The 25676-nt window shown below is 48.9% G+C and overlaps 1 protein-coding gene and 2 long non-coding RNA genes across 3 annotated transcripts; all 3 read left to right on the forward strand.

The window, feature by feature from the left end:
* Positions 1–175: 175 nt before the first annotated feature.
* Positions 176–25498, forward strand: LOC142477440 (CUGBP Elav-like family member 3-A; the record flags this gene model as incomplete). The annotated part of the gene is given in 5 exon segments (XM_075582266.1): positions 176–326; positions 483–560; positions 563–625; positions 1846–1982; positions 25125–25498. Coding segments are annotated over 4 exon segments (420 nt in total), but the record flags the coding sequence as incomplete, so codon positions are not given.
* LOC142477439 (uncharacterized) lies at positions 8917–9608 on the forward strand. Its single transcript, XR_012792385.1, has 3 exons — positions 8917–9162; positions 9214–9374; positions 9419–9608. It is a non-coding gene; the product is annotated as an uncharacterized LOC142477439 (long non-coding RNA).
* LOC142477437 (uncharacterized) lies at positions 11303–12912 on the forward strand. Its single transcript, XR_012792384.1, has 3 exons — positions 11303–11731; positions 11804–12701; positions 12774–12912. It is a non-coding gene; the product is annotated as an uncharacterized LOC142477437 (long non-coding RNA).
* Positions 25499–25676: the final 178 nt, after the last annotated feature.

Consider the following 25676-nt stretch of genomic DNA (forward strand, 5'->3'; position numbering starts at 1 on the left):
GTATATGTATGGGGCGGGGCGTATATGTATAGGATAGGGGATATATGTATAGGATAGGGGGTATATGTATGGGGTGGAGGGTATATGTATGGGGCACGGGGTATATGTATAGGATAGGGGTATATGTATGGGGCAGGGGGTATTTGGCTGGGGCAGGTACCATTGATGAGAGCAGGGAGCCAGGTTCTGGGAGAGATATTTCCTTACCGTGCTTGTCGGTTTCACAGCAGCGTATCCTGCCGCGTACGGTCTGGTGAGTCCGGCGTTCTCACAGCCGCCCCAGCTGCTCCCCCAGCAACCTCCCCAACAGCAGCAGCAGAGAGAGGGTGAGTGTGTCCACGGGGGTCCACCACAACACCTTTGGATTCTGAGTGGTTCTGAAGGCAGCCCTCCAGTTCTAGATGTGACAGGACTGCAGAGGGGTCCTATCTGTGTATACAGAGAGGGTTCCATCCCACTTTGTCTGGCTCTGGTTCTGACAGGTCCAGAGGGTTGCAATATCTTCATCTACCACTTGCCCCAAGAGTTCACGGACTCCGAGATCCTCCAGATGTTTCTTCCTTTGGAAACGTCATCTCAGCCAAAGTGTTTGTAGACCGCGCCACCAATCAGAGCAAGTGTTTTGGTGAGTGACCAGCAGCGGAGCCCAAACTCATTGGCCTTTGACCTCAGCAGGGCAGGCTGGACCCTTGGGGTTGTATTACCGTAAGGAGAGAATATTACTCCAAGGAGAAGTTGATTCAACGTGAAAAGTCTCTTTTTTTTTTTTTTACAATTCAAACAGTGACATTACCTAAAAGTGAAACACATTCAGATACCTGGGAACACCGTAAAAATGGCCTGCGAGTTGGGAATATGGGTTTCTCAAGATTTGCAGTTAGTAAACATTTCCCACTCTCCCCCCCCCATCCCTTCCCTCTCTCCCCCCCCCATCCCTTCCCTCTCCCCCCCATCCCTTCCCTCTCCCTCCCCCCATCCCTTCCCTCTCCCTCCCCCCATCCCTTCCCTCTCCCTCCCCCCATCCCTTCCCTCTCCCCCCCCCATCCCTTCCCTCTCTCCCCCCATCCCTTCCCTCTCCCTCCCCCCATCCCTTCCCTCTCCCTCCCCCCATCCCTTCCCTCTCCTCCCCCCCCCCCATCCCTTCCCTCTCCCCCCCCCCCCCCCCCATCCCTTCCCTCTCCCCCCCCCCATCCCTTCCTCCTTCTCCGGCACTTTTCCCCGGGATGTTCGCTCTTAATATAGATCCTGAATCCACAGATTAGGAAGTGGAGTTACAAGTCACAAGTCAGTCTGTGCATGTATGTCTTTATTTATATAGGGCCCAAAGTGTACTTAGCAATTTACAAGAGACAATACAGTACTGGGCATTATAATGCAATAAGTGCAACAAACAAGGAATAGGAAAGGAAATCCCTGCCCCGGAGAGCTTACAATCTAAGGGGTATGTTGGGAGACTTACAGAGACAGCAGGTGAGGGAATAAGTGCAGTAAATGGCAGTGCCTGGCCTTGATGGTGGGTAAGGGCAGTATATGGCAGTGCCTGGCCTTGATGGTGGGTAAGGGCAGTATATGGCAGTGCCTGGCCTTGATGGTGGGTAAGGGCAGTATATGGCAGTGCCTGGCCTTGATGGTGGGTAAGGGCAGTATATGGCAGTGCCTGGCCTTGATGGTGGGTAAGTGCAGTAGTCAGGAATTTTGAAGCACTTCATTTAAGAGGTCTGTGTTGCACTTCTCGCACACACTGCACACACACAGTGTACACACACTGCACACACACAGTGTACACACTGCACACACACTGCGCACTTCTCTGACCCTCTCCTTTGTATCTCCGCAAACCCACAGGCTTTGTAAGTTTTGACAATCCGGGCAGCGCCCAGGCTGCTATCCAGGCCATGAATGGCTTCCAGATCGGCATGAAGAGGCTGAAAGTGCAACTCAAGCGACCAAAAGATGCTAACCGTCCATACTGAGGAGCTCAGGTGGGTAACAAACGCCCACGCCCACCCCCCGAAGACCTGAGCAGAAGAAGGGCTTGTATGGTGTATATGGGGAGGGGGCACTCGTATGTAATAAAGGGGCAGCAGGCAGTAGCCCGTACACACAATACAAGGTACATAGGGGTGGACAGACTTACTGCTCTGCCCTTAACCCCTTGCTGCCCAGGGTAAAAGAAAGCCATGCAGGGGGCAGGGGGCAGGGGGCAGGAGGAAGAGGACATATTCCCACTGTATCAGATATGTAGGTTAAGATTGATCTTTGTTTCCACGTATTATTTATTTTATTATCATACCCAGGCATATCTCTGACCTTATGTCGGGGTTGCGCAACTCCAGTCCTTAAGCCACCCCGCCGCCACAGCAGGTCAGGTTTTCAGGATGTCCCTGCTTCAGCACAGGTGGCTCAATCAGTCTCTGCTTCAGCACAGGTGGATCAATCAGAGGCAGTCTCTGATTGAGCCACCTTTGATGAAGCTGGGATATCCTGCAAACTGCCCTGTTGGGGGGGGATTGAGGGCTGGAGTTGAGCCCCTCGCTCTATATTATAACCACACAGACTGTGTATAAAGCAGCGAGGCTCAGCTATTGTACAATATATACACACCAAAAAAAACCACTGTGAATAGGGGATCTGAACTTTACCATGCCCTGCAGTTAGCACTATTTCCTGATTGTAAGGTGGGAAAGAGGCAACACAGGAGTTGGGTTACCACTAGCTAATCTAAGGGTAACTGAGCCCACCTAGGACCTTATTGCCTCCCCACTAGCTCCTCGTGCCCCTGGTGGCATGCGGTGAGTCTGGGTCCATGTCCCCTGTCCGTGTTCTCTGCGTGTGATCCGTGTTTTGGATTGTGAGTTTCCTCGTGTTTTCATGACTGTATTTTATTTTTACTTTCAGTGGTTTTTCTTCTGTTTTTTTTCTTTTTTTTAACTCTCCTTGTTTCCAGTTAACTGAAGGCATTCAGCAGGGGAGAGTGCAGCAACTTCTAATAGCGCGTGATAAGGAGCGGGTGCCTGCAAAGAAGCAGAAACCTAAAGCATAGGCACATGTAACCGGGAGACTGATAGTTCTAGGGCTTATACATTTGGTATAGGGTCTAAAGGCCAGAACTGGTTGAGCTTGACCCAGGCATATTTCCAACCCATGTAATGATAGATATATATATATATCTCTATCTCCATCTACTAGTTTTTCCCTTCTGTCATCAGAAAGAAAGAAGAAATTAAATATGTACATTATATATATTTAAAATAGAGGAAAGCTAAACATAAATATCTATATAACCAAGCAAAGCTAAAAGTAAATCCATAAATATATATATATATACCTATAGAACAGAGAAACCACATGACCAAAAAAACAGCTTCTCTTTTTCTGCCGCTTGAACCCCGCCCACCTCGTGCCAGGGTCCAATCAAATCATGAGATGACTCTGTCGCTATGGCGTTACCCTAGCGTCCATTGGCTGCCCTGGGACACGTAGCAACGTCCTTGTAAGTTGCATCCAATGGAATGACCGTGTTGTATTTGAGAACCTCCCTCTCCTCCTCCTTCACCGCGACCCAGAGGAGAGGCGTCGCAGGAGGTCTGAGCAGTGTGGTTAGAACGCATGGAGTGCTGTGTACTTATGGATGTATACGTGCCGTGCATTATACCTTTATTGTTTCAGTGCTCTGTAGTCTGTACGGTGAGCCACGGAAGGGTTGCACACACCCTATGTAAAACACAGCCTCAAAGTGTTAGAACAACATTATATACACTGGAAGTGCCGGGGTTAAGGAGCCCATTATGTTAACCATGCGTGCTAACGCCGCTGGGGGCCATCTTGGATTTGTGATGTCATAAGAAAAGGACTTCAGTTCATTATACACATGTACATTACTATGGCGCCAACTCTGTATACAGAGTGGGCATTAGGCTATAGAGAATTTTCAGAATGGTATCACCCGTTAGAGAAACGAAACCCCCACCGTACATGTCCGCCCCGCCAGTGTGTCAGTGTGTTAGGTGTGGCCTCCAGCCCTTTTTGATGACATCACAGTTCCAGCATGGCGCTCTCACGGTCTCAGCGGAGGAAGTAGGGATATATAATCAGTTAAATCCTACGTCTTACAATGGGAGCCGTTTAGCCAAGTCTCCCAGCTGCCATACTGTTGTAAAACACAGCACCAAATTCCTAGCATCCCCGCAGCATACAGTACACGTGGCTTTCTTTCCGCAGAGAAATCTGGTGCGCTTTTATTTTTGCAGCAGTTTAGCTCCCCCGGGTCTCTGATAAAGAGGAACCTAAAGCTCCCTAAATGTATATACCAATCTGTGAACATTTCGGGGCTGCGTTTCATGCGAGGTGGCATCTGCCTTTCAACAGGACAGGCTTATCCTAACTGGTCAGTTTATATTGTGATACCTTTGGCTTCTGATCCAGCATCCCCCCGCACTCTTTCCCTCACGGTCCCACTCATGCCACCCGTCCCCGTGTCTGTGTCGTCCCCTCCCGTGTCCTGTCCGTCCTTGCTGTACTTGTGCATTTTGGGCTGTGGGCTGCGCACTCGGAACTTGCCTGGAGCCGTGTTCTTTGTTGCTTTTCTTTTATTCCCGCTCCCTGTATCAGGGCTCTTCAACTTGTACCCACGGGCCAAACCCGGCCCGCAGGGCGTCACACTGCCTGCCCAGGATATTTACATTGCAGTTGCTCAGGCATTAAGTGCAATTTCCCCCCTGAAACTCACTTTCCAGCTTGGTTAATATTAATATATCCGGTGGAGAGGTTATAGATGCTCACAGGTACGTATTATATTTTTATGTTTCTTAAATGACATTACACCACCTTCTGCCCTCCTACTCGTAAAATTCTTCCCATCTGGCCCGTCTGGAAAACTGGTTGAAAAGCTCTGCTCTCCACCTCCCCCCCTTCCATCTCCATCTCCCCCCTCCATTTCCACCTGCCCCCTCCATTTCCACCTCCCCCATTCATCTCCCCCTTCCCCCTCCATCTCAACCTACCCGCCCCTCCATCTCCCACCTCCATCTCCACCCTGCATCTCCCCCCTGCATCTCCCCCTCCCCCCTTCATCTCCACCTCCCCCCTTCATCTCCCCCTCCCCCCTTCATCTCAACATCCCCCCTCCAACTCCACCCCCCCATCTCCATCCCTCCACTTCCCCTTCCCTCCTCCATCTCCCCCCTCCATCTCCACCTCCCCCCTTCCCCCTCCATCTCAACCTCCCCTTCCCCCTCCATCTCAACCTCCCCCCCTCCATCTCCCCACTACATCTCCACCTCCCCCCTTCATCTCCACCCCCCCTACATCTCCACCTCCCGCCCTCCATCTCAAACTCCCCCCTCCATCTCAACCTCCCCCCCTCCATCTCAACCTCCCCCCCTCCATCTCAACCTCCCCCCTCCATCTCAACCTCTCCCCCCCTCCATCTCAACCTCTCCCCCCCTCCATCTCAACCCTCCCCCTTCCATCTCCATCCCTCCACCTCCCCCCTCAACTCCACCCACCACGTGAGCTGAGAAACCTGAGCCAATCAGAGTTTTAGAGAGCTGTGTGTGAGATGCCCATTGTAGTGAAATAGAACACACTGTGAAAATATGTTCATGTCCGGATTTATAAACCAACCCTTGGGGTCTTAGTCCTTTCTTGTATTGGATACAGCAAGAGAACTTGAGATGTTTGGATATCCATAGGTTTTGAGGTTATGGTATATATGATATAACTGATGAGTTATATGGGAAGAAAGATGAAAGTGGCGAGTTATATGGGATTGGCCATGTTGGCATGGGGGATTATAGGACAGGATACATGGGCTTGGAAGTGGTTCGTTTAAAGGGATGGAGTATATTGGGATGTGATAGAGCAGGCGTAGCCAAGTTCAGTCCTCAAAAGCTACCAACAGGTCAGGTTTTCAGGATATCCCTGCTTTAGCACAGTTGCCTTAATCAGTGGTTCAGATGAAGACTGGAGTTTGCCACCCCTATGATAGAGGGTGAGGTAGTTGATGATGGGTATGAGGTGAGGTAGTTGATGATGGGTATGAGGTGAAGTAGTTGATGATGGGCATGAGGTGAGGTAGTTGAAGATGGGTATGAGGTGAGGTAGATGATGATGGGTATGAGGTGAGGTAGTTGATGGGTATGAGGTGAGGTAGTTGATGATGGGTATGAGGTGAGGTAGATGATGATGGGTATGAGGTGAGGTAGATGATGATGGGTATGAGGTGAGGTAGATGATGATGGGTATGAGGTGAAGTAGTTGATGATGGGTATGAGGTGAGGTAGATGATGATGGGTATGAGGTGAGGTAGTTGATGATGGGTATGAGGTGAGGTAGATGATGATGGGTATGAGGTGAGGTAGTTGATGATGGGTATGAGGTGAGGTAGTTGATGATGGGTATGAGGTGAGGTAGATGATGATGGGTATGAGGTGAGGTAGTTGATGGGTATGAGGGGAGGTAGTTGATGGGTATGAGGTGAGGTAGATGATGATGGGTATGAGGTGAGATAGTTGATGATGGGTATGAGGTGAGGTAGTTGATGATGGGTATGAGGTGAAGTAGATGATGATGGGTATGAGGTGAGGTAGTTGATGGGTATGAGGTGAGGTAGTTGATGATGGGTATGAGGTGAGGTAGTTGATGATGGGTATGAGGTGAGGTAGATGATGATGGGTATGAGGTGAGGTAGTTGATGATGGGTGTGAGGTGAGATAGTTGATGATGGGTGTGAGGTGAGGTAGTTGATGATGAGTGTGAGGTGAGGTAGTTGATGATGGGTATGAGGTGAGGTAGTTGATGATGGGTATGAGGTGAGGTAGTTGATGATGGGTATGAGGTGAGGTAGTTGATGATGGGTATGAGGTGAGGTAGTTGATGATGGGTATGACGTGAGGTAGATGATGATGGGTATGAGGTGAGGTAGTTGATGATGGGTATGACGTGAGGTAGTTGATGATGGGTATGAGGTGAGGTAGTTGATGATGGGTATGAGGTGAGGTAGTTGATGATGGGTATGAGGTGAGGTAGTTGATGATGGGTATGAGGTGAGGTAGTTGATGATGGGTGTGAGGTGAGGTAGATGGGTGTGAGGTGAGGTAGTTGATGATGGGTATGAGGTGAGGTAGATGATGATGAGTATGAGGTGAGGTAGTTGATGGGTATGAGGTGAGGTAGTTGATGGGTTTGAGGTGAGGTAGATGATAATGGGTATGAGGTGAGGTAGTTGATGATGGGTATGAGGTGAGGTTGTTGATGATGGGTGTGAGGTGAGATAGTTGATGATGGGTGTGAGGTGAGGTAGTTGATGATGGGTGTGAGGTGAGGTAGATGATGATGGGTGTGAGGTGAGGAAGATGATGATGGGTGTGAGGTGAGGTAGATAATGATGGGTGTGAGGTGAGGTAGTTGATGATGGGTATGAGGTGAGGTAGTTGATGATGGGTATGAGGTGAGGTAGATGATGATGGGTATGAGGTGAGGTAGCTGATGGGTATGAGGTGAGGTAGATAATGATGGGTATGAGGTGAGGTAGATGATGATGGGTATGAGGTGAGGTAGTTGATGATGGGTGTGAGGTGAGGTAGCTGATGGGTATGAGGTAAGGTAGATAATGATGGGTATGAGGTGAGGTAGATGATGATGGGTATGGGGTGAGGTAGTTGATGATGGGTATGAGGTGAGGTAGATGATGATGGGTATGAGGTGAGGTAGATGATGATGATGGGTATGAGGTGAGGTAGTTGATGATGGGTATGAGGTGAGGTAGCTGATGATGGGTATGAGGTGACGTAGTTGATGATGGGTATGAGGTGACGTAGTTGATGATGGGTATGAGGTGACGTAGTTGATGATGGGTATGAGGTGAGGTAGATGATGATGGGTATGAGGTGAGGTAGATGATGATGGGTATGAGGTGAGGTTGTTGATGAGTATGAGGTGAGATAGTTGATGATGGGTGTGAGGTGAGGTAGTTGATGATGGGTGTGAGGTGAGGTAGATGATGATGGGTGTGAGGTGAGGAAGATGATGATGGGTATGAGGTGAGGTAGATAATGATGGGTATGAGGTGAGGTAGATGATGATGGGTATGAGGTGAGGTAGTTGATGATGGGTATGAGGTGAGGTAGTTGATGATGGGTATGAGGTGAGGTAGATGATGATGGGTATGAGGTGAGGTAGTTGATGGGTATGAGGGGAGGTAGTTGATGGGTATGAGGTGAGGTAGATGATGATGGGTATGAGGTGAGATAGTTGATGATGGGTATGAGGTGAGGTAGTTGATGATGGGTATGAGGTGAAGTAGATGATGATGGGTATGAGGTGAGGTAGTTGATGGGTATGAGGTGAGGTAGTTGATGATGGGTATGAGGTGAGGTAGTTGATGATGGGTATGAGGTGAGGTAGATGATGATGGGTATGAGGTGAGGTAGTTGATGATGGGTGTGAGGTGAGATAGTTGATGATGGGTGTGAGGTGAGGTAGTTGATGATGAGTGTGAGGTGAGGTAGTTGATGATGGGTATGAGGTGAGGTAGTTGATGATGGGTATGAGGTGAGGTAGTTGATGATGGGTATGAGGTGAGGTAGTTGATGATGGGTATGACGTGAGGTAGATGATGATGGGTATGAGGTGAGGTAGTTGATGATGGGTATGAGGTGAGGTAGTTGATGATGGGTATGAGGTGAGGTAGTTGATGATGGGTATGAGGTGAGGTAGTTGATGATGGGTATGAGGTGAGGTAGTTGATGATGGGTATGAGGTGAGGTAGTTGATGATGGGTATGAGGTGAGGTAGTTGATGATGGGTGTGAGGTGAGGTAGATGGGTGTGAGGTGAGGTAGTTGATGATGGGTTATGAGGTGAGGTAGATGATGATGGGTATGAGGTGAGGTAGTTGATGATGGAATGAGGTAAGGTAGTTGATGGGTATGAGGTGAGATAGTTGATGATGGGTATGAGGTGAGGTAGATGATGATGGGTATGAGGTGAGGTAGATGATGATGGGTATGAGGTGAGGTAGATGATGATGAGTATGAGGTGAGGTAGTTGATGGGTATGAGGTGAGGTAGTTGATGGGTTTGAGGTGAGGTAGATGATAATGGGTATGAGGTGAGGTAGTTGATGATGGGTATGAGGTGAGGTTGTTGATGATGGGTGTGAGGTGAGATAGTTGATGATGGGTGTGAGGTGAGGTAGTTGATGATGGTGTGAGGTGAGGTAGATGATGATGGGTGTGAGGTGAGGAAGATGATGATGGGTGTGAGGTGAGGTAGATAATGATGGGTGTGAGGTGAGGTAGTTGATGATGGGTATGAGGTGAGGTAGTTGATGATGGGTATGAGGTGAGGTAGATGATGATGGGTATGAGGTGAGGTAGCTGATGGGTATGAGGTGAGGTAGATAATGATGGGTGTGAGGTAGATGATGATGGGTATGAGGTGAGGTAGTTGATGATGGGTGTGAGGTGAGGTAGCTGATGGGTATGAGGTAAGGTAGATAATGATGGGTATGAGGTGAGGAAGATGATGATGGGTATGGGGTGAGGTAGTTGATGATGGGTATGAGGTGAGGTAGATGATGATGGGTATGAGGTGAGGTAGATGATGATGATGGGTATGAGGTGAGGTTGTTGATGAGTATGAGGTGAGATCGTTGATGATGGGTGTGAGGTGAGGTAGTTGATGATGGGTGTGAGGTGAGGTAGATGATGATGGGTGTGAGGTGAGGAAGATGATGATGGGTATGAGGTGAGGTAGATAATGATGGGTATGAGGTGAGGTAGATGATGATGGGTATGAGGTGACGTAGTTGATGATGGGTATGAGGTGAGGTAGTTGATGATGGGTATGAGGTGAGGTAGATGATGATGGGTATGAGGTGAGGTAGCTGATGGGTCTGAGGTGAGGTAGATAATGATGGGTATGAGGTGAGGTAGATGATGATGGGTATGAGGTGAGGTAGTTGATGATGGGTGTGAGGTGAGGTAGCTGATGGGTATGAGGTGAGGTAGATAATGATGGGTATGAGGTGAGGTAGATGATGATGGGTATGAGGTGAGGTAGTTGATGATGGGTATGAGGTGAGGTAGATAATGATGGGTATGAGGTGAGGTAGATGATGATGATGGGTATGAGGTGAGGTAGATGATGATGGGTGTGAGGTGAGGTAGCTGATGATGGGTGTGAGGTGAGGTAGCTGATGATGGGTATGAGGTGAGGTAGTTGATGATGGGTATGAGGTGACGTAGTTGATGATGGTTATGAGGTGACGTAGTTGATGATGGGTATGAGGTGAGGTAGATGATGATGGGTATGAGGTGAGGTAGATGATGATGGGTATGAGGTGAGGTAGATGATAATGGGTATGAGGTGAGGTAGTTGATGATGGGTATGAGGTGAGGTAGATGATGATGGGTATGAGGTGAGGTAGCTGATGGGTATGAGGTGATGAAGATAATGATGGGTATGAGGTGAGGTAGATGATGGGTATGAGGTGAGGTAGTTGATGATGGGTATGAGGTGAGGTAGATGATGATGGGTATGAGGTGAGGTAGATGATGATGGGTATGAGGTGAGGTAGATGATGATGGGTATGAGGTGAGGTAGATGATGATGGTATGAGGTGAGGTAGTTGATGGTGGGTGTGAGGTGAGGTAGATGATGATGGGTGTGAGGTGAGGTAGCTGATGGGTATGAGGTGAGGAAGATAATGATGGGTATGAGGTGAGGTAGATGATGGGTATGAGGTGAGGTAGTTGATGATGGGTATGAGGTGAGGTAGATGATGATCGGTATGAGGTGAGGTGGATGATGATGGGTATGAGGTGAGGTAGATGATGATGGGTATGAGGTGAGGTAGATGATGATGGGTATGAGGTGAGGTAGTTGATGCTGGGTGTGAGGTGAGGTAGATGATGATGGGTGTGGTGAGGTAGCTGATGGGTATGAGGTGAGGTAGATAATGATGGGTATGAGGTGAGGTAGATGATGATGATGGGTATGAGGTGAGGTAGATGATGATGGGTGTGAGGTGAGGTAGTTGATGATGGGTATGAGGTGAGGTAGATGATGATGGGTATGAGGTGAGGTAATTGATGATGGGTGTGAGGTGAGGTAGCTGATGGGTATGAGGTGAGGTAGATAATGATGGGTATGAGGTGAGGTAGATGATGATGATGGGTATGAGGTGAGGTAGATGATGATGGGTGTGAGGTGAGATAGTTGATGATGGGTGTGAGGTGAGGTAGTTGATGATGGGTAGAAGGTGAGGTTGTTGATGATGGGTATGAAGTAAGATAGTTGATGATGGGTATGAGGTGAGGTAGTTGATGGGTATGAGGTGAGGTAGATGATGATGGGTATGAGGTGAGGTAGTTGATGATGGGTATGAGGTGAGGTAGATGATGATAGGTATGAGGTGAGGTTGTTGATGATGGGTGTGAGGTGAGATAGTTGATGATGGGTGTGAGGTGAGATAGTTGATGATGGGTGTGAGGTGAGGTAGTTGATGATGGGTGTGAGGTGAGGTAGTTGATGATGGGTAGAAGGTGAGGTTGTTGATGATGGGTATGAGGTAAGATAGTTGATGATGGGTATGAGGTGAGGTAGTTGATAGGTATGAGGTGAGGTAGATGATGATGGCTATGAGGTGAGGTATTTGATGATGGGTATGAGGTGAGGTAGTTGATGATGGGTATGAGGTGAGGTAGATGATGATGGGTATGAGTTGAGGTAGTTGGTGATGGGTATGAGGTGAGGTAGTTGATGGGTATGAGGTGAGGTAGATGATGAGTATGAGGTGAGGTATTTGATGATGGGTATGACGTGAGGTAGTTGATGATGGGTATGAGGTGAGGTAGTTGATGATGGGTATGAGGTGAGGTAGATGATGATGGGTATGAGGTGAGGTAGTTGATGGGTATGAGGTGAGGTAGATGATGAGTATGAGGTGAGGTAGTTGATGATGGGTATGAGGTGAGGTAGTTGATGATGGGTATTGGGTGAGGTAGATGATGATGGGTATGAGGTGAGGTAGATGATGATGGGTATGAGGTGAGGTAGTTGATGATGGTTATGAGGTGAGGTAGTTGATGATGGGTATGAGGTGAGGTAGTTGATGATGGGAATGAGGTGAGGTAGTTGATGATGGGTATGAGGTGAGGTAGTTGATGATGGGTATGAGGTGAGGTAGTTGAAGATGGGTATGAGGTGAGGTAGTTAATGATGGGTATGAGGTGAGGTAGATGATGATGGGTATGAGGTGAGGTAGTTGATGATGGGAATGAGGTGACGTAGTTGATGGGTATGAGGTGAGGTAGATGATGATGGGTATGAGGTGAGGTAGTTGATGATGGGTATGAGGTGAGGTAGATGATGATGGGTATGAGGTGAGGTTGTTGATGATGGGTGTGAGGTGAGATAGTTGATGATGGGTGTGAGGTGAGATAGTTGATGATGGGTGTGAGGTGAGGTAGTTGATGATGGGTGTGAGGTGAGGTAGTTGATGATGGGTAGAAGGTGAGGTTGTTGATGATGGGTATGAGGTAAGATAGTTGATGATGGGTATGAGGTGAGGTAGTTGATAGGTATGAGGTGAGGTAGATGATGATGGCTATGAGGTGAGGTATTTGATGATGGGTATGAGGTGAGGTAGTTGATGATGGGTATGAGGTGAGGTAGATGATGATGGGTATGAGTTGAGGTAGTTGATGATGGGTATGAGGTGAGGTAGTTGATGGGTATGAGGTGAGGTAGATGATGAGTATGAGGTGAGGTATTTGATGATGGGTATGACGTGAGGTAGTTGATGATGGGTATGAGGTGAGGTAGTTGATGATGGGTATGAGGTGAGGTAGATGATGATGGGTATGAGGTGAGGTAGTTGATGGGTATGAGGTGAGGTAGATGATGAGTATGAGGGGAGGTAGTTGATGATGGGTATGAGGTGAGGTAGTTGATGATGGGTATTGGGTGAGGTAGATGATGATGGGTATGAGGTGAGGTAGATGATGATGGGTATGAGGTGAGGTAGTTGATGATGGTTATGAGGTGAGGTAGTTGATGATGGGTATGAGGTGAGGTAGTTGATGATGGGAATGAGGTGAGGTAGTTGATGATGGGTATGAGGTGAGGTAGTTGATGATGGGTATGAGGTGAGGTAGTTGAAGATGGGTATGAGGTGAGGTAGTTGATGATGGGTATGAGGTGAGGTAGATGATGATGGGTATGAGGTGAGGTAGTTGATGATGGGAATGAGGTGACGTAGTTGATGGGTATGAGGTGAGATAGTTGATGATGGGTATGAGGTGAGGTAGTTGATGGGTATGAGGTGAGGTAGTTGATGATGGGTATGAGGTGAGGTAGATGATGATGGGTATGGGGTGAGGTAGTTGATGATGGGTATGAGGTGAGGTTGTTGATGATGGGTATGAGGTGAGATAGTTGATGATGGGTGTGAGGTGAGGTAGTTGATGATGGGTGTGAGGCGAGGTAGATGATGATGGGTATGAGGCGAGGTAGATGATAATGGGTATGAGGCGAGGCAGTTGATGGGTATGAGGTGAGGTAGATGATGATGGGTATGAGGTGAGGTAGATGATGATGGGTATGAGGTGAGGTAGATGATGATGGGTATGAGGTGAGGTAGATGATGATGGGTATGAGGTGAGGTAGATGATGATGGGTATGAGGTGAGGTAGATGATGATGGGTATGAGGTGAGGTAGTTGATGCTGGGTGTGAGGTGAGGTAGATGATGATGGGTGTGAGGTGAGGTAGCTGATGGGTATGAGGTGAGGTAGATAATGATGGGTATGAGGTGAGGTAGATGATGATGATGGGTATGAGGTGAGGTAGATGATGATGGGTGTGAGGTGAGGTAGTTGATGATGGGTATGAGGTGAGGTAGATGATGATGGGTATGAGGTGAGGTAGATAATGATGGGTATGAGGTGAGGTAGATGATGATGATGGGTATGAGGTGAGGTAGATGATGATGGCTGTGAGGTGAGGTAGTTGATGATGGGTATGAGGTGAGGTAGATGATGATGGGTATGAGGTGAGGTTGTTGATGATGGGTGTGAGGTGAGATAGTTGATGATGGGTGTGAGGTGAGGTAGTTGATGATGGGTGTGAGGTGAGGTAGTTGATGATGGGTAGAAGGTGAGGTTGTTGATGATGGGTATGAGGTAAGATAGTTGATGATGGGTATGAGGTGAGGTAGTTGATGGGTATGAGGTGAGGTAGATGATGATGGGTATGAGGTGAGGTAGTTGATGATGGGTATGAGGTGAGGTAGATGATGATAGGTATGAGGTGAGGTTGTTGATGATGGGTGTGAGGTGAGATAGTTGATGATGGGTGTGAGGTGAGATAGTTGATGATGGGTGTGAGGTGAGGTAGTTGATGATGGGTGTGAGGTGAGGTAGTTGATGATGGGTAGAAGGTGAGGTTGTTGATGATGGGTATGAGGTAAGATAGTTGATGATGGGTATGAGGTGAGGTAGTTGATAGGTATGAGGTGAGGTAGATGATGATGGCTATGAGGTGAGGTATTTGATGATGGGTATGAGGTGAGGTAGTTGATGATGGGTATGAGGTGAGGTAGATGATGATGGGTATGAGTTGAGGTAGTTGATGATGGGTATGAGGTGAGGTAGTTGATGGGTATGAGGTGAGGTAGATGATGAGTATGAGGTGAGGTATTTGATGATGGGTATGACGTGAGGTAGTTGATGATGGGTATGAGGTGAGGTAGTTGATGATGGGTATGAGGTGAGGTAGATGATGATGGGTATGAGGTGAGGTAGTTGATGGGTATGAGGTGAGGTAGATGATGAGTATGAGGTGAGGTAGTTGATGATGGGTATGAGGTGAGGTAGTTGATGATGGGTATTGGGTGAGGTAGATGATGATGGGTATGAGGTGAGGTAGATGATGATGGGTATGAGGTGAGGTAGTTGATGATGGTTATGAGGTGAGGTAGTTGATGATGGGTATGAGGTGAGGTAGTTGATGATGGGAATGAGGTGAGGTAGTTGATGATGGGTATGAGGTGAGGTAGTTGATGATGGGTATGAGGTGAGGTAGTTGAAGATGGGTATGAGGTGAGGTAGTTGATGATGGGTATGAGGTGAGGTAGATGATGATGGGTATGAGGTGAGGTAGTTGATGATGGGAATGAGGTGACGTAGTTGATGGGTATGAGCTGAGATAGTTGATGATGGGTATGAGGTGAGGTAGTTGATGGGTATGAGGTGAGGTAGTTGATGATGGGTATGAGGTGAGGTAGATGATAATGGGTATGGGGTGAGGTAGTTGATGATGGGTATGAGGTGAGGTTGTTGATGATGGGTATGAGGTGAGATAGTTGATGATGGGTGTGAGGTGAGGTAGTTGATGATGGGTGTGAGGCGAGGTAGATGATGATGGGTATGAGGCGAGGTAGATGATAATGGGTATGAGGCGAGGCAGTTGATGGGTATGAGGTGAGGTAGATGATGATGGGTATGAGGTGAGGTAGATGATGATGGGTATGAGGTGAGGTAGATGATGGGTATGAGGTGAGGTAGATGATGATGGGTATAAGGTGAGGTAGATGATGATGGGTATGAGGTGAGGTAGATGATGATGGGTATGAGGTGAGGTAGTTGATGCTGGGTGTGAGGTGAGGTAGATGATGATGGGTGTGAGGTGAGGTAGCTGATGGGTATGAGGTGAGGTAGATAATGATGGGTATGAGGTGAGGTAGATGATGATGATGGGTATGAGGTGAGGTAGATGATGATGGTTGTGAGGTGAGGTAGTTGATGATGGGTATGAGGTGAGGTAGATGATGATGGGTATGAGGTGAGGTAATTGATGATGGGTGTGAGGTGAGGTAGCTGATGGGTATGAGGTGAGGTAGATAATGATGGGTATGAGGTGAGGTAGATGATGATGATGGGTATGAGGTGAGGTAGATGATGATGGGTGTGAGGTGAGGTAGTTGATGATGGGTATGAGGTGAGGTAGATGATGATGGGTATGAGGTGATGTTGTTGATGATGGGTGTGAGGTGAGATAGTTGATGATGGGTGTGAGGTGAGGTAGTTGATGATGGGTGTGAGGTGAGGTAGTTGATGATGGGTAGAAGGTGAGGTTGTTGATGATGGGTATGAGGTAAGATAGTTGATGATGGGTATGAGGTGAGGTAGTTGATGGGTATGAGGTGAGGTAGATGATGATGGGTATGAGGTGAGGTAGTTGATGATGGGTATGAGGTGAGGTAGATGATGATAGGTATGAGGTGAGGTTGTTGATGATGGGTGTGAGGTGAGATAGTTGATGATGGGTGTGAGGTGAGATAGTTGATGATGGGTGTGAGGTGAGGTAGTTGATGATGGGTGTGAGGTGAGGTAGTTGATGATGGGTAGAAGGTGAGGTTGTTGATGATGGGTATGAGGTAAGATAGTTGATGATGGGTATGAGGTGAGGTAGTTGATAGGTATGAGGTGAGGTAGATGATGATGGCTATGAGGTGAGGTATTTGATGATGGGTATGAGGTGAGGTAGTTGATGATGGGTATGAGGTGAGGTAGATGATGATGGGTATGAGTTGAGGTAGTTGATGATGGGTATGAGGTGAGGTAGTTGATGGGTATGAGGTGAGGTAGATGATGAGTATGAGGTGAGGTATTTGATGATGGGTATGACGTGAGGTAGTTGATGATGGGTATGAGGTGAGGTAGTTGATGATGGGTATGAGGTGAGGTAGATGATGATGGGTATGAGGTGAGGTAGTTGATGGGTATGAGGTGAGGTAGATGATGAGTATGAGGTGAGGTAGTTGATGATGGGTATGAGGTGAGGTAGTTGATGATGGGTATTGGGTGAGGTAGATGATGATGGGTATGAGGTGAGGTAGATGATGATGGGTATGAGGTGAGGTAGTTGATGATGGTTATGAGGTGAGGTAGTTGATGATGGGTATGAGGTGAGGTAGTTGATGATGGGAATGAGGTGAGGTAGTTGATGATGGGTATGAGGTGAGGTAGTTGATGATGGGTATGAGGTGAGGTAGTTGAAGATGGGTATGAGGTGAGGTAGTTGATGATGGGTATGAGGTGAGGTAGATGATGATGGGTATGAGGTGAGGTAGTTGATGATGGGAATGAGGTGACGTAGTTGATGGGTATGAGGTGAGATAGTTGATGATGGGTATGAGGTGAGGTAGTTGATGGGTATGAGGTGAGGTAGTTGATGATGGGTATGAGGTGAGGTAGATGATAATGGGTATGGGGTGAGGTAGTTGATGATGGGTATGAGGTGAGGTTGTTGATGATGGGTATGAGGTGAGATAGTTGATGATGGGTGTGAGGTGAGGTAGTTGATGATGGGTGTGAGGCGAGGTAGATGATGATGGGTATGAGGCGAGGTAGATGATAATGGGTATGAGGCGAGGCAGTTGATGGGTATGAGGTGAGGTAGATGATGATGGGTATGAGGTGAGGTAGTTGATGATGGGTATGAGGTGAGGTAGTTGATGATGTGTGTGAGGTGAGGTAGTTGATGATGGGTGTGAGGTGAGGTAGTTGATGGTGGGTGTGAGGTGAGGTAGTTGCTGAGGGGTGTGAGGTGAGGTAGTTGATGATGGGTGTGACGTGAGGTAGTTGATGATGGGTATGAGGTGAGGTAGTTGATGATGGGAATGAGGTGAGGTAGTTGATGATGGGTATGAGGTGAGGTAGATGATGATGGGTATGAGGTGAGGTAGTTGATGATGGGTATGAGGTGAGGTAGTTGATGATGGGTGTGAGGTGAGGTAGTTGATGATGGGTGTGAGTTGAGGTAGTTGATGATGGGTATAAGGTGATGTAGTTGATGATGGGTATGAGGTGAGGTAGATGATGATGGGTATGAGGGGAGGTAGATGATGATGGGTATGAGGTGAGGTAGATGATGATGGGTATGAGGTGAGGTAGATGATGATGGTTATGAGGTGAAGTAGTTGATGATGGGTATGAGGTGAGGTAGTTGCCGATGGGTATGAGGGGAGGTAGTTGCTGATGGGTATGAGGTGAGGTAGTTGCTGATGGGTATGACGTGAGGTAGTTGCTGATGGGTATGAGGTGAGTTAGTTGATGATGGGTATGAGGTGAGGTAGTTGATGATGGGTATGACCTGATGTAGATGATGATGGGAATGAGGTGAGGTAGTTGATGATGGGTGTGAGGTGAGGTAGATGATGATGGGTATGAGGTGAGGTAGTTGATGATGGGTATGAGGTGAGGTAGATGATAGGTATGAGGTGAGGTAGTTGATCATGGGTATGAGGTGAGGTAGTTGATCATGGGTATGACGTGAGGTAGTTGATGATGGGTATGAGGTGAGGTAGATGATGATGGGTATGAGGTGAGGTAGATGATGGGTATGAGGTGAGGTAGTTGATGATGGTTATGAGGTGAGGTAGATGATGATGAGTATGAGGTGAGGTAGATGATCGGTATGAGGTGAGGTAGTTGATGATGGTTATGAGGTGAGGTATTTGATGATGGTTATGAGGTGAGGTAGTTGATGATGGGAATGAGGTGAGGTAGTTGATGATGGGTATGAGGTGAGGTAGTTGATGATGGGTATGAGGTGAGGTAGTTGATGATGGGTATGAGGTGAGGTAGTTGATGATGGTTATGAGGTGAGGTAGTTGATGATGGGAATGAGGTGAGGTAGTTGATGATGGGTATGAGGTGAGGTAGTTGATGATGGATATGAGGTGAGGTAGATGATGATGGGTATGAGGGGAGGTTGATGATGGGTATGAGGTGAGGTAGATGATGGGTATGAGGTGAGGTAGATGATGATGGGTATGAGGGGAGGTAGATGATGATGGGTATGAGGGGAGGTAGTTGATGGGTATGAGGGGGGGTAGATGATGATGGGTATGAGTTGAGGTAGTTGATGATGGGTATGAGGTGAGGTAGTTGATGATGGGTATGAGGTGAAGTAGTTGATGATGACTATGAGGTGAGGTAGTTTATGATGGGTATGAGGTGAGGTAGATGATGATGGGTATGAGGTGAGGTAGATGATGATGGGTATGAGGTGAGGTAGATGATGATGGGTATGAGGTGAGGTAGTTGATGATGGGTATGAGGTGAGGTAGATGATGATGGGCATGAGGTGAGGTAGATGATGATGGGCATGGGGTGAGGTAGATTATGATGGGCATGAGGTGAGGTAGATGATGATGGGCATGGGGTGAGGTAGATGATGATGGGCATGAGGTGAGGTAGATGATGATGGGCATGAGGTGAGGTAGATGATGATGGGCATGAGGTGAGGTAGATGATGATGGGTATGAGGTGAGGTAGATGATGGGTATGAGGTGAGGTAGATGATGATGGGTATGAGGTGAGGTAGATGATGATGGGTATGAGGTGAGGTAGTTGATGATGGGTATGAGGTGAGGTAGTTGATGATGGGTATGAGGTGAAGTAGTTGATGATGACTATGAGGTGAGGTAGTTTATGATGGGTATGAGGTGAGGTAGATGATGATGGGTATGAGGTGAGGTAGATGATGATGGGTATGAGGTGAGGTAGATGATGATGGGTATGAGGTGAGGTAGTTGATGATGGGTATGAGGTGAGGTAGATGATGATGGGCATGAGGTGAGGTAGATGATGATGGGCATGGGGTGAGGTAGATTATGATGGGCATGAGGTGAGGTAGATGATGATGGGCATGGGGTGAGGTAGATGATGATGGGCATGAGGTGAGGTAGATGATGATGGGCATGAGGTGAGGTAGATGATGATGGGCATGAGGTGAGGTAGATGATGATGGGTATGAGGTGAGGTAGATGATGGGTATGAGGTGAGGTAGATGATGATGGGTATGAGGTGAGGTAGATGATGATGGGTATGAGGTGAGGTAGATGATGATGGGTATGAGGTGAGGTAGATGATGATGGGTATGAGGTGAGGTAGATTATGATGGGCATGAGGTGAGGTAGATGATGATGGGCATGGGGTGAGGTAGATGATGATGGGCATGAGGTGAGGTAGATGATGATGGGCATGAGGTGAGGTAGATGATGATGGGCATGAGGTGAGGTAGATGATGATGGGTATGAGGTGAGGTAGATGATGGGTATGAGGTGAGGTAGATGATGATGGGTATGAGGTGAGGTAGATGATGATAGGTATGACGTGAGGTAGTTGATGATGGGTTTGAGGTGAGGTAGATGATGATGGGTATCAGGTGAAGTAGATGATGATGGGTATGAGGTGAGGTAGATGATGGGTATGAGGTGAGGTAGTTGTTGGGTATGAGGGGAGGTAGTTGCTGGGTTATTAAATGAGGCAAGACAGGGATTCCAATGAAGTGTAAGATAAATTGTCGGATGAAGAGCGAGAAGGGTATGAATTAATTAAAGGAGGTGTTTTTTCTTTTTAATACAGATGACTATGCAGGCGGGTGTACGGAATGATGTGGGGTGGCATGGGTTGTATAGGATGGATTATAGTTGGAGACACAGCACAGATGATAGGCATGCTCCAGTGTGTGGTTCTCCCCAGCTCATCAGCACCTCCATCCCTACCCCTATCCCAACCCTTGTGCATGACAAGTGGTAGCTGTTTCTACTATCCTTCTCGTGTCCTCTCCCCTCTCACGCTCATCTTCATGACTCCTCACCCCTTTCGCCTCCTTTCTCTGTCTTGGATCTTTACTGACTTGTTGTTCCAAAGCCAACAAAGACCTATGGAATAGCTGCTCTCTACCGAAATGCTTGTCTGTTTTTCCCCTCTGTGATAGGAATTCAACCTTAAAACCCTAACAGGATGAACTATCCCAAATTGCAAGGCCCGTCCTGTCCTGTGGAACATTTTGACACAGTGTCCCACTTCTAGAAATTTGGGGTTAGGATGAGCCTTTGGGAGCAAGGAAGGGAATCCTAAAGTGTATGAGAGCGATATACAGGGGGGTACATGAGTTAGTGAGGATCTGCAGTGACCACAGGACGGACATGCAGTGGGGGGCAACACTGGAATATTAGGGGGGTGCGGCAGTACTGTATGTAGGCGTAGGGAGAAGTTCTGTAGTAATAGATGTTGCGATGAGGCAGGACTGGGGTGCGGTGGGGGAGCAATGTTGAAATAGCAGAGAATGTCAACAGATCCGGAGATTTAGTGTGGGGATCAGTTTTTGAGTAGTAGGGGTGCTCATAGGGTTGCCAGGTGTCCGGTATTGAACCGGACAGCCCGGTATTTGGTTACTCTGTCCGGTAAAAAATGAGAGATAATATTGGACATGTATGTGTACAGGATGGTGTGGGTAAGGAGGGGGGACATGTATGTGTGCGGGGTGGACATGTATGTGTGTGTGGGGGGGCATGTATGTGTCCAGTATTATCTCTCTGGACTAAGGCCCAGATTATGGTGCCGGCGTCGCTGCGTGCATGCGCTTGCGTGCGAGCACCTGGCAAGCACTCTGCTGTACTATCTTATGGGACCTACCCCCGTGTCTGCGCACCTACAGGTGGAGAGGCGCGTTGACGCGGCCGCATTTTGAAAATACAACAAATGTTGTATTTTCAGGCGGCTGCCGCGTGATGTCAGCGCACGTGAGCTGGTCCAGCCAATGAGGGCGAACCAGCTTTGTGACGCCCCCGCCACGCATCTACGATCTCCCGCAGCCATGTTCACAAATCGCTTGGGCTGCAGCAATGCGCGCGGTGGCGCGCTCGTTCTCACACGGCCACGCAGGGGCCCTAATCCCCGCCTTAATAACCACTCGCGGGATTTCCCCCGAGCAGGGAGGGGGCAGGGGGCTGCTGCTAGGGAGCGGGGCCGCTTCCTCAATCCTGATTGGCTGCTGCTGTCTAATGCAGCCAATCAGGAGGAGGTGGCAGGAGCCTGGGGGTGGGGCCAAAGAGCAGAGGGAAAGCACGGAGCAGAGAGAGGTGAGGCTGTGTCGTGTGTGTCGTGTGTGTCGTGTGTGTCGTGTGTGTCGTGTGTGTGTGTCTTCTCTGGCTGCCCTGTTGGGGTGATAATGACAGGGGGGGGGGGTGAGAGGATGAAGGGAGGGGGGCTGAGAGAGGATGAAGGGAGGGGGGCTGAGAGAGGATGAAGGGAGGGGGGGTGAGAGAGGATGAAGGGAGGGGGGTGAGAGAGGATGAAGGGAGGGGGGGGCTGAGAGAGGATGAAGAGAGGGGGGGTGAGAGAGGATGAAGGGAGGGGGTCTGAGAGAGGACGCAGGGAGGGGGGCTGAGAGAGGATGAAGGGAGGGGAGTGAGAGGATGAAGGGAGGGGAGTGAGAGGATGAAGGGAGGGGAGTGAGAGGATGAAGGGAGGGGTCTGAGAGAGGATGAAGGGAGGGGAGTGAGAGGATGAAGGGAAGGGGGGTGAGAGACAATGAAGGGAAGGGGGGTGAGAGGATGAAGGGAGTGGTTGAGAGGACGAGGGGGGTGGGAGGGTGAGAGGATAAGGGGAGAGAGGATGAGGAGGGGTGCAGTATTGTTCGCCATGGGCCTGTATGACTGCAGGTCAGTTATTTATAAATGATCTGACCATTACGTCATTTGTTCTAAATTTCACTCTAAGCGTGCACCCATTTGCACCATTTCATATTCTATGTCCTAAAAAAATCCTCGGAAGCACACTCCCTCCCTCCCACTCCCTCCCACTCCCTCCCACTCCCTCCCACTCCCTCCCCAGATTTTTTACGAAACAGAATATAAAAATTGGTGAACACTTGGAGTAAAATTTGGAAAAAATGACGTAACACTCAGGTCATTTATCAATAACATTCTTCCCCACCAACGATTCTCGCGCGTCGCACCTTCACCAGTGTGTGCAGTATTTCTGGACAAGCCGCCTGGCAACCCTAGCTGTAAGTCAGGGTTAAGGTGCAGTGGGTGGGTACATCAGGGCTGCGAGTCTCTGCTACTCACAAGTACCAAATTCCCCCTCTCTGTCCCGCACCCCGCCTGCCGAGGGTACACGCTGAGGTTGACTTCCTGACACCCCCCCCCCCCCCCCCCCCACCCTCTCCCTGGCTTTTCCGACGGCATTTCCCGGTCAATCGGATGTAGAACATGTCTAGGTCATGTGACTTGTGCCCCATCCTCATCTGGTTCTTTTGAATTCTGGGAGATGACATGTTAAAGTATCAGTGGGAACTCCCCCCCTCCCCCTGTATCAATTATCTAACCCCTGGGGGGGGAGGCTCCTGCCTTCAGCCCCCCTTCTGGATCTCTCCCCCCCTCCTGCTTTTTCCTTCCCTCATTCCTCCTTTTCAACATCTTCCTAATCCCTAGAATTCCTTCCCCCTTTTCCCTGTGTTACAATGTTTCTCTCTCGCACACACACTTCTCCCTTCTCCCTTTTCTGTGTTATAATGTTTCTCTCTCGCACACACACTTCTCCCTTTTCTGTGTTATAATGTTTCTCTCTCGCACACACACTTCTCCCTTCCCCCTTTTCCCTGTGTTACAATGTTTCTCTCTCGCACACACACTTCTCCCTTCCCCCTTTTCCCTGTGTTATAATGTTTCTCTCTCGCACACACACTTCTCCCTTCCCCCTTTTCCCTGTGTTATAATGTTTCTCTCTCGCACACACACTTCTCCCTTCCCCCTTTTCCCCGTGTTATAATGTTTCTCTCTCGCACACACTTCTCCCTTCCCCCTTTTCCCTGTGTTATAATGTTTCTCTCTCGCACACACACTTCTCCCTTCCCCCTTTTCCCCGTGTTATAATGTTTCTCTCTCGCACACACACTTCTCCCTTCCCCCTTTTCCCCGTGTTATAATGTTTCTCTCTCGCACACACACTTCTCCCTTCCCCCTTTTCCCCGTGTTATAATGTTTCTCTCTCGCACACACACTTCTCCCTTCCCCCTTTTCCCTGTGTTACAATGTTTCTCTCTCGCACACACACTTCCCCCTTTTCCCTGTGTTATAATGTTTCTCTCTCGCTCACACACTTCTCCCTTCCCCCTTTTCCCTGTGTTACAATGTTTCTCTCTCGCACACACACTTCTCCCTTCCCCCTTTTCCCTGTGTTACAATGTTTCTCTCTCGCACACACACTTCTCCCTTCCCCCTTTTCCCTGTGTTACAATGTTTCTCTCTCGCACACACACTTCTCCCTTCCCCCTTTTCCCTGTGTTATAATGTTTCTCTCTCGCACACACACTTCTCCCTTCCCCCTTTTCCCTGTGTTATAATGTTTCTCTCTCGCACACACACTTCTCCCTTCCCCCTTTTCCCCGTGTTACAATGTTTCTCTCTCGCACACACACTTCTCCCTTCCCCCTTTTCCCCGTGTTACAATGTTTCTCTCTCGCACACACACTTCTCCCTTCCCCCTTTTCCCCGCGTTACAATGTTTCTCTCTCGCACACACACTTCTCCCTTCCCCCTTTTCCCCGTGTTACAATGTTTCTCTCTCGCACACACACTTCTCCCTTCCCCCTTTTCCCCGCGTTACAATGTTTCTCTCTCGCACACACACTTCTCCCTTCCCCCTTTTCCCCGCGTTACAATGTTTCTCTCTCGCACACACACGTCTCCCTTCCCCCTTTTCCCCGCGTTACAATGTTTCTCTCTCGCACACACACTTCTCCCTTCCCCCTTTTCCCCGTGTTACAATGTTTCTCTCTCGCACACACACTTCTCCCTTCCCCCTTTTCCCCGTGTTACAATGTTTCTCTCTCGCACACACACTTCCCCCTTCCCCCTTTTCCCCGTGTTACAATGTTTCTCTCTCGCACACACACTTCTCCCTTCCCCCTTTTCCCCGCGTTACAATGTTTCTCTCTCGCACACACACTTCTCCCTTCCCCCTTTTCCCCGTGTTACAATGTTTCTCTCTCGCACACACACTTCTCCCTTCCCCCTTTTCCCCATGTTACAATGTTTCTCTCTCGCACACACACTTCTCCCTTCCCTACTCTTTCACTTCATTTTCTTCCAGTATCACCCCCTCTCCCCCCCCCCAGTCCTTGTAGGGGGAGCGTCCCCCAGGATTGAAACCCAGATAAGGAGGGTCCGGGCATGTGGGCTTGTGATCTTGTGCGGTGAATGTAGCCGTGTCCACACGTTTTTCTCTGGCACTGATCCGGTCTGTTGCTTTATATTTCAGGGGGTTGTACCTGATTTTGGGGTGCGAGGGGATTCTGGGTCCTGCCTCTCTCCCCCCTCTCTCTCTCTCTACACCTCGGAACCTCGCTCCAAACTTTTACTGCTGCTGGACCAAGAAGAACTTTTTCGGGGCAAAACCCAAACTGCTGAACACAATGAAACCCGATGCTAGAAACCAGCGAGAGACTGCAGGCGCCGCACCCCGGAAAAGGAACATTCCCGCGAGGGGGTGGGGAGCGCGCAGTGCGCACTGCGCTGGTGGGACCACCGGCTCCACGTGAGAACGGCAGGCGCTGAATTTATTTTTTACACAGCGAGCGACGCGGCGCCCCCGTGGGGGCAGGATGGCGTGGGCGGCTCGTGGGGGCAGGATGGCGTGGGGGGCTCGTGGGGGCAGAATGGTGTGGGGGGCAGGATGGCATGGGGGGCTCGTGGGGGCAGGATGGCGTGGGGGGATCGTGGGGGCAGGATGGGGTTTGTTGCATAGGTGCAATCACACGGATTCCTTTCTTCTGGGGGGGGGGCGAGTATTGTGAGCAGGAGGGGGGGGGGC

Source organism: Ascaphus truei, unplaced genomic scaffold, assembly GCF_040206685.1.
Source record: "Ascaphus truei isolate aAscTru1 unplaced genomic scaffold, aAscTru1.hap1 HAP1_SCAFFOLD_2093, whole genome shotgun sequence".
In the NCBI taxonomy this organism is placed as follows: domain Eukaryota; kingdom Metazoa; phylum Chordata; class Amphibia; order Anura; family Ascaphidae; genus Ascaphus; species Ascaphus truei.